Source organism: Amia ocellicauda, chromosome 2 (assembly GCF_036373705.1).
Source record: "Amia ocellicauda isolate fAmiCal2 chromosome 2, fAmiCal2.hap1, whole genome shotgun sequence".
In the NCBI taxonomy this organism is placed as follows: Eukaryota; Metazoa; Chordata; class Actinopteri; order Amiiformes; family Amiidae; genus Amia; species Amia ocellicauda.
In genome coordinates this window covers 50,579,122-50,592,055 of record NC_089851.1, presented here as the reverse complement: position 1 = coordinate 50,592,055, position 12,934 = coordinate 50,579,122, and the positions used below count along the sequence as shown (strand labels likewise).

The 12,934-nt window shown below is 38.0% G+C and overlaps 1 protein-coding gene across 1 annotated transcript in view; it reads left to right on the top strand.

Annotated features, from left to right (window-relative positions):
* Positions 1-9,529, top strand: part of tmeff1a (transmembrane protein with EGF-like and two follistatin-like domains 1a) — a 65,006-nt gene extending 55,477 nt beyond the window's left edge. Inside the window, exons 7-10 of the mRNA XM_066687687.1 lie at positions 2,969-3,034; positions 4,436-4,553; positions 5,793-5,954; positions 7,917-9,529. Coding sequence (XP_066543784.1) covers positions 2,969-3,034; positions 4,436-4,553; positions 5,793-5,954; positions 7,917-8,001 — 431 coding nt within the window. The 3' untranslated portion in view covers positions 8,002-9,529. The remainder of the gene's footprint in view (positions 1-2,968; positions 3,035-4,435; positions 4,554-5,792; positions 5,955-7,916) is intronic.
* The last annotated feature ends 3,405 nt before the right edge of the window (positions 9,530-12,934 follow it).

Sequence of the window (12,934 nt, the reverse complement as noted above, 5' to 3'; positions counted from 1 at the left end):
TACAAACCTCACCACTATCTTGGCTGGAAGTCTAGCCATGCTTTCTCTAATGAGTGAATCTGTCAATTTGGAACAGTCTGTTTCTCTTCACAAGCCCATCCAAGCATGCTTTTCCCTGGGACTTTCACCAGTACGTGTTCACTTCTCAGACAGATGTTTCTGGTTTTGACTGCCACTTTTGATAGACTCTGATGACGGATGCTGATGAAAGGGCTGGTTAAACGAGTACTCTGAGGATGACAGGCCTGTTAAACAGTCACCTCTTGCAATGCCCCTCCCACTCTGAGCAATGCATTGTCCTGCGGCACAATGCTAGCAGGAAGTGCATTGACACTACATTCAGCAGTCATCTGTTTGGATCGCACTGCTGCTGTGATTTCCAGTTGCAACATTCAGCTTTTTTCTGTGTCTTTGTCTCTCTGCCTGTGACTGTGTGATAGAAAAATGCAGTCTGTGAAAAGAACGAATTAAACCATATTCCATTCTGCTTGCGTAGCTCTTAATGAAGCCAATTATTTTTAAGAACCAAGCATAAAACCTGATCATATATATATATATATATATATATTTAAGATTTCAAATTTTGGGCTTTTTAAAGCAGCAACTAGTTCATGCAGTACAAAACACAAAACATCTGCACTGATAGTTATCTTAAAGTTTGCATACAGGATATCAATTCAGCAAACCATCAGGATAAATCTTCCATTAACTGATATAAAAATCAAGTAAGAAGCCTCATTGTAAAGGTTTATTTAAAATACTCAAAGCAACTATTTAACATTTGAAGGCCTTAGTGAATAGAGTCACAAAGTTTTGTATTATTTTTATACCAAACCAGGTTCACTTTTAAGAATTCACAAGCTAGTGGAGTTAATCTTACATCTAACCAGCAGTCAATAACTAACAATACAAATTGCTGCATGTTAGCGACTGGAAGACTTTCCTTGAGCCAGGCCTACCAGATATTAGCCAGTTCTTAACCCTGCTGTCTTCCGTCTGAGTTTTATATCCTCCCTGTTGAAAGAAAAGGGTATTGACTCTTTATGACTTATATTACGACTTCAGGGGAGTTATGGGGTTGTAAGTCTTGTAAGGAAGCTGTTAAATTCTGCAAAGAGTGAATGTGAGAATGTGAATTGAATTTTGTCAGAAGCCAAGAGGCATCTAAACTTGTCCTTTCAGTGGTCTTTTTACCTGTATACTAAACACAGAGAGAGAGGTAGTATTTTCTACCCTTGTCTGTAGTTAAAACCAGTGACAGGTGCCAAGGTGACATACACTACTGTTATACAGTAATGCCTTTACCTTTATATGGCTGAGGTTTGCTTTCCTGCTTTTGGAAAACTGTCCAGTTGTGTAAGTGACCTTTTGCTGCTGCTTATTAAACCAGTATGCTTTGGAGAAACCTATTGATTTTGTAATTGAAACATTAGAACAAGTGACAGGTTAGGCCTGAGAGACATTTGGAAAGGATAAAAATAAAGGTACAATTTGTTTCCAAAATTGCTCTAGCTCCATTCACAGGTTGCTCATGACAAAGCTCATACTGAACTACGCTAATTACTATGTCGGTCAGAGCACTGAGAGAACTGTTAATGGCCACTGCTCCTTTTTGACAAGAAATCTTGGCACAATAAAACCATGTGACGCCTCTTGACATCTCAGTACAATCCCTTACACCTTAGGCAAAAGGGTGCAGCCCTGGTCCTGGAGAGCCATCGACCTGAGGATGTAATGGGGGGCTTTAAATATGAGTAGAGAAGTACAATTGTCTTTAAAAGTCATTTAGAGCTTTGGTGCAAATGAAAACCACAAGACCAGGGCTACAGGGTTATCCTCAAAATCTCACCTATAGCTCTGTACTTCAGATGGTCTGTCACAAGTTTGGGAGCTGAAGATGTTAACACCCCCCCTCCCTTCCTAGTGACTTTAATTTGAAGGCCAGGTTATCATCTCATAAATAAATCATGTATTTGAACAACACCAAAAGAGTGATGCAGTGTGCAGTAGGACACAATCTCACATTGTCGTATTGCAGCACGGCCCCCGCAGACTCAAGCTGCAGATCTCCAATTAATTTTGCTTCGCAAGGCAGAGTCAGAGTGTAAACAGGACCAGGGGGCTTTCTCTGTGCTGAAGGACACTCAAATTAAGTCATTAACTTTCTTGTACGTTGTCTTGCTTAGATTATAAATGTGGCAGGCATTAAGTACCACCTCTATTAATTAGCAGGCTTTTTGTTTTGTTGATGGTGAATCTCAGGAAATGAACTGAATTAGTCTTTTTCCTTGATTTACAGCCCAGTGGGCTTTCCATCCTGAAGTTTTCTGTTGTCTGATTGCCAATGGTTACGTAGATGCATGCTGTTATATTGCATTTGTGTGATCTGTCATTTTCAACTTTGAAAGAATCAGAACTCTTCTAACTGCATTTTAATTGGAAGCATCATTTAAAAAAATTGCAAACACATATACATGTGTGGGTTACACACCATTCATTGTAATTAAATTTGAGTATAACAATGTGACCTTTATAACAGTACATGTTTCTCATTTAGCAAATTTTATGTAGGGAAATTAATACATATTTTGACGGTAATTGGGCATAATCACCTAAAGGTCAAATCCAACTGCTCTTTTATTAAGAAGTGAACTTTATAGTAATGCAAATTATAAATGCTGACCATGTTTTTTGGTGCCAAATATACTGGATAAGGAGTTTCTATGTATTTACTTCGCTCATCATGATGATGCAGACCTGTGTTTCCTGTCAGACATTCATTACTCACTTTACAATTATTAGATTTATATCCATAGTAATATATAGGGTAAAAACTAGGGAGGAAAATTTTGACGGGGATTGTGCAAAACAAAATAATGTTGGTTGGTTTTTTTGTTGTTGTTGTTGTTTTTTTGTTTTAAATCACAATTCTTCACTTTTTACTCACCATCTCTGTATTTCTTCTCAGATAAAGATTATAAAGTGCAAATGGGCAAGAAGGATGAGGGGAGTTCATACAAGCCCGATCTCTCAGGTAAGAACAGCAAAGCCTGGCACATTTGAGGTGTTTTACAATTTCCTATGAGGGATCCTTTATGTTCCAGTTTACGTATTTTCATATTTTCATGAGGTTGTCCATGGCTTTGGAAGTATCCAATTTCAGGCTGTGAGGTGCTGTTTTAGAGACACTTGTCATCACAAGACTGATTAATGGAAATGGTACTATATGAGTGGGTTGACTGGATAAAGGAAGACCAGTCTAAAGGAAGAATCTGAAAGACCATTGATAATTATCCCTCCTCACTTCTCGAGTGGGCTGCCATTGCATATATTTAAGTAGTAATTAGTAATTAGCTGCGAATCACTTGTGCATCTGTTATGTTTAAATGATTTATTCTGTATGTACATATACATATATATGGTTGTGCTATTATTATAATAGTGCAGCCATGCTTGATTTGCGTGCATTTGTGACTGTGTCAGAGGGTGCGAACAGTAAATGGCAGCTGTTCTTGTGTGGAAACTCACCCCCCTTGTAGATGACTTTCTAATACCGTCCCTATTTAGTAAACTGCAGGACAGCTGAAGCTCACAGTTTGTCTTCCGCAGTCATGTGTGGTCCTTTGAAACTGCCACGCACAGACACTGGCCCCCTCCCGAGTTTAAGGGTTTCCTTTTTTTTCAGTTGTCAGCAATATTATCCAAACATTGGCAAATCTATAAGCGTGTGTCTCTTTATCCATTTCTGACACTTTTTATGCTAAAAGCGTAAAAACCTTCTAAATAAACCCACAATGAAAACACAAGACAATCCTCCTAGTTTTTCATGATCAGAGAAGCCATGGATGATATTAATTAAGATGCAGTTATTATCTTGTATGTCTAATAGAAGAGCAAGCATTTGAATTATGTAAATGAGATGAATACAAAAAGGCTTTAGTAATGTGGTGCCCTATTTCTGTTCATTATCTAGGAGACAGCTGTTTAAATCTATCTTGGGGACTGGGGGGGGGGGGGGGTGTAGGCTGAAGGCTGAGTGACCCAGTGTAGAGATTCAGGATACAGATACCAGTTGACAGGTCCAGTCATACAATGTACAACCTTCAACTCTCTCTCCGATAGAATACATACAATAGGGTGTTTTTACAATAAAAAAAAAACAGATTATAATTAATGGAAAAAAAACTGCATTGCACTGTAGTTAAACAGAATAAGTTTGGCATCTGAGATAATACACAATCAAATTGAGCCTTGAAAAGCTCACTAGTGTAAAGATTCTAAGATTGCTTCATGTAAAAATCATAGCAATGTATAGGAAACGATAAGCCATTTACCAAGGTTTCCATCCTACGCACTGTGCAATAACTGTTCTCCTTTTAGGAGTAAAGTGGATGTTGCTGTTGTTGGTCTGAATGTGTGTGTGATTGCATTGCAGACACTGGAGGCCAAGGCGATGGAGTCTATGCAGGCGTCCCGGTGCCCTGTTCAAACAACTACGATGGCTTCTGTATCCATGGAAAATGTGAAATTAAATACAACATGGCCTCCTGCCAGTAAGAATTTTATTATTATTATTATTATTAGTAGTAGTAGTAGTAGTAGTAGTAGTAGTAGTAGTAGTAGTAGTAGTAGTAGTAGTAGTAGTAGCAGGTGACTCACACAGCAGGCAGCTTACAGGAACATCTTAGAAACAAAATGATGGCTTGTATCTCAATTAAACCCTGGCTCTGGGTTTCCACACAAGTGTAGCTACCTTTTCAAACCATGTGCAAATTAATAACGTAAGAAAGGAAGGGGGTGGGTTTGGATTCCCTGACCATTAAAATGGCCCTCATTATTTATTCCCCTATTAGAAGGTAAAGTGAAATTTGCATTTGAAGGACTGCAGCAGTCTAAGCTAATTGAGCGTACATGTGGCGAGAGGTCCAATTACTCGGGGAAGATGCTTGAGGAGATTACTGTGTCGGTGCTGCTGCAGTCTGTCCTGTGTGGTTTGTCTGCATGGACTCCTTTTTCAGTCCTGGCATCATGAGGGTTTGGCCACACCGCATAATCAAGCAAATTACAGGAAATGTCAATAAAGATTCTAGAGCCTACATGTAAATGCAGAGTTTGGCGAAGAAATTCCCTAGAGCTATAATAAACAGATAATTTGAAATATGAGCTGGATAATATTACCTTAAAATAACTAAAATCACAAATGTGTTGTCATTGTCCTTGGTTTCAAATGTATTAATTTAGTGTTTGGTTTAAATAATCTGGTCTCTCCACTGCCGGAGTCCAGTGTGAGGAAAATCGTCTTCACCTTGATTCTGTGGCATAGCTAAAAATGGCCCTGACATTATTCAAATTCTGCAAAATCAAATAGCATTTTTTTACTGATGTGAATCACTGAGGTTAGGCGTCAGAGGCGGAGCATTAAATTCACAGCAGAAATTCAAAGAAATTCAGTGTTTCTTTTAAAATGCTCTAGACTGCTGTGCTTTAATGGTGTAAATTCAACCTCTTCAAATGTGTTGATTTGCAATTCATAGCAACAAAAGCTGATTTGCTAGACAGTGAGCTATTCCACACACTTTTTCCCCCCAAAATTGCTTAATGACTGCTTGAATTGATAAAAAGAAGAAAACAAAGTTATTTGAACTTAAAAAGAAGAAAATGTCTTTTACACATGCAGTCACATTTAATAAGTGAGGGACAACCTGCAATGGCAAAACAGTTAGGTAACATAAATAAGCTTAGCAGGTAGTAAATCCATTAGAGCTAAAAAAGTGTTGTCTTCTCTCTCGCAGGTGTGAGTCCGGATACAAGGGCCCCCAGTGTGATGAGACCCAGGACTTCAACATCCTGTACGTGGTGCCCAGTGGCCAGAAACTACACTATGTCCTCATCGCTGCCATCATCGGAGCTGTGCAGATTGCAATCATCGTCGCTGTGGTGATGTGCATCACAAGGTGCGTGCCGGAGTGGTGCTCAGGTGTCATGAGGTTACATTTGAAATGCATAAATGGGATGTTCTCTTAGCAGCAAAGGAAAGGCAGAGGTGACAAGCATTTATTTTAAGTCATTAAAAAGCAACACAGCCATTCCACAATTTTGTATTATTTTTATTATATTTGTTAGCAGACGCCCATATCTAAGGTGACTTAAAATTGTTACAGTATATCACAATATTTGCAAGTGGAAAAGGATGCAGAGGAGAAGGAGAAGAAGAAAAAGACAAAAGGGAAAGCACCTGTACACTAGCGACTCCAGTCCATACTAATATCCCCTTGTGGCCGGGCAATTATAAGGCCCTGGATGACTGCGGGCAGTTGGGTGGCGCCATGGAGGTGAAATACTCTGTTTGATGTAATGAACCAGGTCTAAAATAAAGCTCCAGCTCTTTTTCTCTCTCACACGCTTATAAATATAGTCCCTCTTGCCTCTGTGGTGTTGGGGCTGTGCAGAGTGGCTGATGGAAAAGACAGCATGTTATATATGGAGCGCTATGAGGTCAAAGGTCGCAGCTCCATTAGTATTTAAGGATCATTTTGGATGATGCTGATTTCTTGGTTCTGCCTTACAAAAGCAGCAGAGGCCGCCGTGCTTTGAATGCTTAGGTTGCGTGGTGAGTGTTACTTCTGTTTTCCGTCCGCTTTAGGCATTTACAGCTATGCTACCCAATCTTCTTTCAGGGGGCAAAGAAGAAACAGAAAAAAATGAGTGAACAAACAAGCATGCAGGACCAGACACATGATAAACACTCAACACTCAACATATTACACTCAACTCCACTCTGCTCTTCTCTTCTCTCTTCTCCTTCCACGACGACAGAAGTAGATTATAAAGTCAAACATCATTGTGTTCTAACACCTGGTGAATAAATGTGAAGTATATATTTCTGGACAGCTTAAAAGCTGTGGTATATAGGGGATTTATATGCTTTAATGCATTGGAGTCAATTACAAGCACCAGAACCTCCAAACCGCCTAGCCCTGGGCAAGTGTGAAATGTGCAGCGCTCAATGTATTTTTCGCTATCACTGCAAGAATTGTGTAGCTACACAAAAATGGCTTTGTGAAAGGCGATCTTCTTCCCTTGAGGTAATTTCATAATACCACAGGGATTCAGTCCATTTCCCTGTAATTACACAATCACTGCTTCAGTAGCTCACAAGAAAGAGAAAGAAACAGCGGTGGGGGGGAAAGTGACTTTTGTGTCAAACATTTTAGTTCCTCCGAAAGGGCTTTGTCACACGTAGTTACACACGTAGGATCACAGCTGAAGCTGTTCATTCATTAAAGAAATGCTATAACAATGACTTCCTCTCTTGTGACTCAATGTAAAAAGCTAGCATGTTGTCACTTGATCCTCCAATGGTGACCTCCATTTCCAACTCAGGGTTCACATCAGAAGGAAAAACACAAAATGAGGTATTTATATCCTCGTGTAGTATTTTCAGATTAGGGAGTGCTCGACCTTCTGCTTGATTTTTTTATCACTTTGCAGAATTCGGTTTTCCAAATCAGGATACATATCTTCCACGTCTAGTATTAAAATTATTTATGTATTGACTTATTCACCAGATTCAATTAGCAAATCATATCAAGACCTGCAAGAATGAGTGCAATAGCCCACTTAGTACAGTCGTTACAAACCAATCCCCATTTCCAGTGAGTGTTGTAACTCGGTTTATTGCAGGTCCTGATTTTCAGGGCTTCTGTTTGCTGTTATATAACAACATCTACAGGTCCCACTAATGAAATACCTCAAATCTAAAGCCTGTTAGACTACTTAGACATTGTGATTGAGTAGTTGCCATAGTTACTAAGTGCACATGTGCAACACTGCAAAATGAAGAAAGGAGCAACAAAATGTAATGATAATAAGTTGTAAAGATATTTATATAATCTTATTTTTTTTCTTTTTTGCAGAAAATGTCCCAAAAACAACAGGGGGCGTCGGCAAAAGCAGAATCTGGGACACTTCACGTCAGACACTTCTTCCAGGATGGTGTAGCTCTGTTTTTGATACTTTTTCTTACCATGTGGAATACTTCTTTTTGTTTTTTGTTTCGTCTCTCGTTTTCGTTTTTTTGTTTTTTCAATTATAATTATTTTTTTTCTGGGAAAAAGAAGAATGAAGATATTTATTTCAGGGGCCTTATTTTTTCTTTCCTTCTTTGAACATTTCAAAAGTGTCTGCTGTTGCCAGCCAGCAAAGTTTTTAACAGCATCAGACTGTTTGAAGGAAAATGACACAAAAATGCAGCTTTTGTTGTTACATATATAATTTGTTTTCTCCTTTTTTATGCTTTGTTCTGAAGACAGTAGCGTCCTACCTTGAATCTCATGGTAATGTTATAGACTTCTGCTTCACTCATGGAATGTGCTGTTTATTGGGAACACTCAACAACTTCACCAGATTTTTATGCAGACGCCATGCAGCTGAACACCAAAATGCAGTTTTAAATGAATGAGGCATGAGCCAGGGAAGGTGAAGATGTTTACAGTTTGTCTTTAATATGGAAAACAATAAATAGAACACACTGTGTTTGACTAGTTAATAATTTAAATGTTTGGGGGAAAATACATAGCTTTTGTTTGTTTTTATGTTGTTATTATAATAATAATTATTAATATTGTTATTTTATTCTTTTTTATTCTAGACACTGCATATCGCATGACTTGTGTATCTGTGTTCTGTGGAGTAGTTTAAACCTAATGAAATGCTGTTTTGGGCAGTTTTGTAAGTTACATTGGAGCACTACCGTTTTTTTTATTTATTTTTTTTTACTTTTTTTTCTAACTCCAGCACTGTATCAATATCTGAACAGGCCTTAGTTTGAAATTAGCAACAACCCCTGAAATGTGACTTGGTAGTGCTTACAGATGTGAGAACTATGAAAACGAGGATATTTTGTCTTTAGAAATCACCAAGTTGTGTGTGATGTTCCAAGAGCAATGGCTGGCCCCTGAGCCCCAACCCAGGCAGAACATTTCTATGTTCAGTTCCAAACACAAGTAGTAATAGTGTATCGATCTGATTTTTTTAAGATCGATACAAAGGCAGGTAGTGCAAAGGTACTTTACCCAGACTGCTCCAGTAAAAACGATATAAATGGTAACCCACAATTAAAATGTCAGGCAAATAAATTAATAAATAAGAATGTATTACTGTGTGGAACATAAGTTGTAGGGAAATTTAAAAAAAGGCAATATGGCGCCCTGTCTTGACTACATGTTTAGCAAGGTGATAAAGGGTTAATGCCTAACATTCATTGAAATCTTTCAATAAAACCACAGACGGAACCTAAAGATAATGATTTTTGTCGGATTTCATCTGATTGTAGCTCTTTGAAGGTAGTATTCTACATGTTGTTTACCATCTAGAGGTGAGTTTTAAAAAACAAAACAAAAAAATGTGAGTAGAATGTGTTTGTTTGACATGTCATTACGTAATCTGCATGTAGTACTTGATAGTCAGCTTTTTTTTTGTCCAAAACAATAAAAAAGAAATAAAAAAGAAAGATGCTTTTTTTAATGTATATTGTGTGTGTGATGTTTAATTCTGTATGATGTTAATGTTAATCCTTTGGCATTTCATACATTGAGGATGTTGATAATATACCCACATCCGTACAAGCTCCTGGAAGTACATTTCTAGCCAGTTTTGTATATATATTTTTAAATTATTATTAAATTATGTATTTATCGTCAGTCTTACCTACAATCAAAAAGCACATCTAGCTTTTGAGTGGCCAGAAATACTGATATCCACCTGTAAAAAACAATAAAAACAAAAAATCAGTCAATTGGAGCCTAGAGGTGACATTTCTTCTCTTGTGTCATCAAGTGAAATCAGCTTTACTGGGCTATCGCTTCCATCTGTGTCTTTTTCCATTTTGCACACAATGCATTCTGCTCAACAATTAATCAGAAATCTAAAATCGAAATGCAGATTAAGATCTGAGCATTCCATCTGCCCATTTGGGGCATATATCTGTTTATCCATCTATCCATCCATCCATCCATCTATTTATCTATCTAATCTATAACTCTATCCATCCATGTATCTATCTTTCTAATCTATCTCTATACACGAATGTTGATCTTACAGGGAGGCTGGAAATTAATTTGTTCATGCTTTCTATTGCTGTGCTAAAATGTAATTTTTCTTTTCTTTTCCCCAAATGAATCCAGGAAATCGTTTTTTCATATTATCGCAGGGTTTGAATGCTCCAATGAAATCTTGTTCAACACTAAAGAGGTTCTGTTCCTTTTAAGGTTCTTTTCACAAATAAGCTGAGAATCCCCACAGGAGAGTCCTCCTCAGAGCCTGTGGGATCTGCACCTCGGGCCTAGAAGTGCAGCCTGAGGCTTCAGTGTAGCGCTGCAACTCAAAGATGGAACAAAATAGCTTCATTAATATCCACTCCTGCTTTTGCACAAGAGTGGGAAATGTGAAGAATGTTGTCTGTGTAGCCGAGGGCTCCCTGCATGAGAAATGCCTGAAAGGAACCACAGGAGGGGCAATGCAAAGCTCATTTCTATAGTGACCTCAGGAGGACAGCAGGTTAATGAGCCATTATGAGCAAATTCAAGCCCTGCCTTCTCTGAGGATCTGCTTGTGTACTTTATTAACATGAAATTGCTCCTGCCTCACTGGTCTCACTGTCCTGCGTCTGGTTTTACTTCCAACTCAGCTCTTAGGTCAATACTGAAGCCTTAATTGAACTGTTAATTAGATGTTCTCAGAAATGCACTGTTTATATTATTATTACTTCCAAACATTTAGCAATCCTAATTCTGCTTCCTGCTCCCTGTACAGCTATATTTCTAAGCAGTGCTTTGTAAGTCATACAACCTTTTTTTGGCAAATGTACATAAATATATAGAGATACCAGAATAAGTTTTATACAATGGATCTTCACAGTGACAACACACCCCTGAGGCTCTGTGTTTTACAATAAAACTGTATCACTAAAGCACATCGGGTAATGCCTACACACTGATATTCACAAGGCCAGACTGGACAGAAGGTGAAGAAAAGCAGGAATCGCATCACTAAAGTGCTATTAACATCAGCACAGCCAGATTTTGTGAAACAGATGCCCAAAGCATATTACATGTTTCATAAACCAGAGTGACAAACCAACTACTTATATACAAACTACAACCTCTTAATACAAGCTACAGCTAGCGTCTTCCTTAATGTGAAAATAAACAAGACAAATAAACGTGGTGGGTCTCAATGCTCAAAAGCAAAGGGCTCTGAATGATTTGACCCAATATTGGACAAGTTGCATTTCACATACAATACAAAATAAACAATCGGTAAGAAAACTATTAACATGGTCATCCCTTGGGGAATGCCAAAGAAACAACCTATAGGGAATTCTTCTGTTGTGCCTTTAATGTTGTTTTGATCCTCATTATCTTAACTTCTCTTTCTCTTTATGTAATTTACAAACACCGTTACAAACAGGATAATTCTTCCCCAGACTGCTGAGGTTCCAGAAAATGATACACCCAAGCAAGGTGTTTTCTAAACCTCAGTATGTGATATGAATGCTCACCTTTGCGCTTAAGAGCAGAAAACCGCTAAAGATGAGTAAGCTAACAGTTTGATTAAAAAGGGTTCAAATAGCCTAAGTGATGAAGAATTCAGTAAAAAGGTGAAAAACAGTAGACACCGGGGGTCGTGTAGTCTGGGACTGAATACCTGCCAGCTTGAACTGAAACAAACCGCATTTATGAAGAGCCACGGACTTGGCAACATTCTGGAATAGATTTTCTAACAAGTGTTCCTTCATACCACATTAAATACAACAATCTTCTGAGTTTTTAAGTTAGGAAAGATGTGAAAGATATGCTATTTAATCATTTTTAAACATAATTTTTAATTAATGTGCACATTTGCAGACTTTTTCCTCTTCTGAATATGATTAAACAAATATTACAGTTGCAGTGGATCTACAGGAACAATGCATGTCCTTGAAGCCTGCAGCAAAAAAATGCACATAGTACCATGTACTGTAGGTGCTGAAAGAACACAACACCCCTTTGTGTTCTGTTCAATTTGAAGAAACAAGAACCTTCCTCGGTTGAATACAAGTGCAATGGCTTTGGGCATTTTCATTTAGCACACTTGATTTTTAGAACTGAAATAAGTTTGCATGTGCAAACTTTGATTTTGACACTATCAAAACAAATCACTGCGGATAAACTCATCCTCTGATGTTATAAATAATGCACACTTAGACCTTTATTGATGAGAACACAAATTGGTCATTATGGCTGAGCACCACAATGCTATAAATACTCAATTTTTAACCTCTTAGTGTTAATCAGAAACATTGCTAAAGTAATGTAATATATGTAGTACTTAGCAAGCTGTGAGAGGTAGGATTCAGGTCAATGAATATTTTTGAGCAGGGAATGTATATAACTGTATCAAACTCTTTCACAACATTTTGGGACACAACAGAGACACAGATTGCAACAAAATGTGTTTAGTGCTGTCTTACCTGAAATCTGTTATAATGTTCAGGGGGGCAGCAGCTACAATTTTAATAAGGACTAGCAGAATCTCAGGGGATGGCATGTCAAGGTAAGTGTCGATACCCTCTTTTGCTGAAGCTTGTGATTGATGGCGAGGCTGATGTGAGAGCGAATGAGCTGCGCCTTTTCTTGAAATTCATCTACTTTTAATAATTGCAGGAACACACAGAGCATCTCCCGGCAATTACATTTCATTGAAAACAAATGGAATTGCAGTTTGTTCCTTCTTGTTTGCTCCCTAATCTGTTTAAGCCTTTGTGCTTCACTGCGGAGGGAATTGCCCTTTCAAAAAGCAGAGATGTAGTCCACAAGTTGTAATTGTGTTACAATTTTTTATTCTCTTTATTTTAATCAGGTATCTGGAAAGTTTTATATCATTAAACTGGATT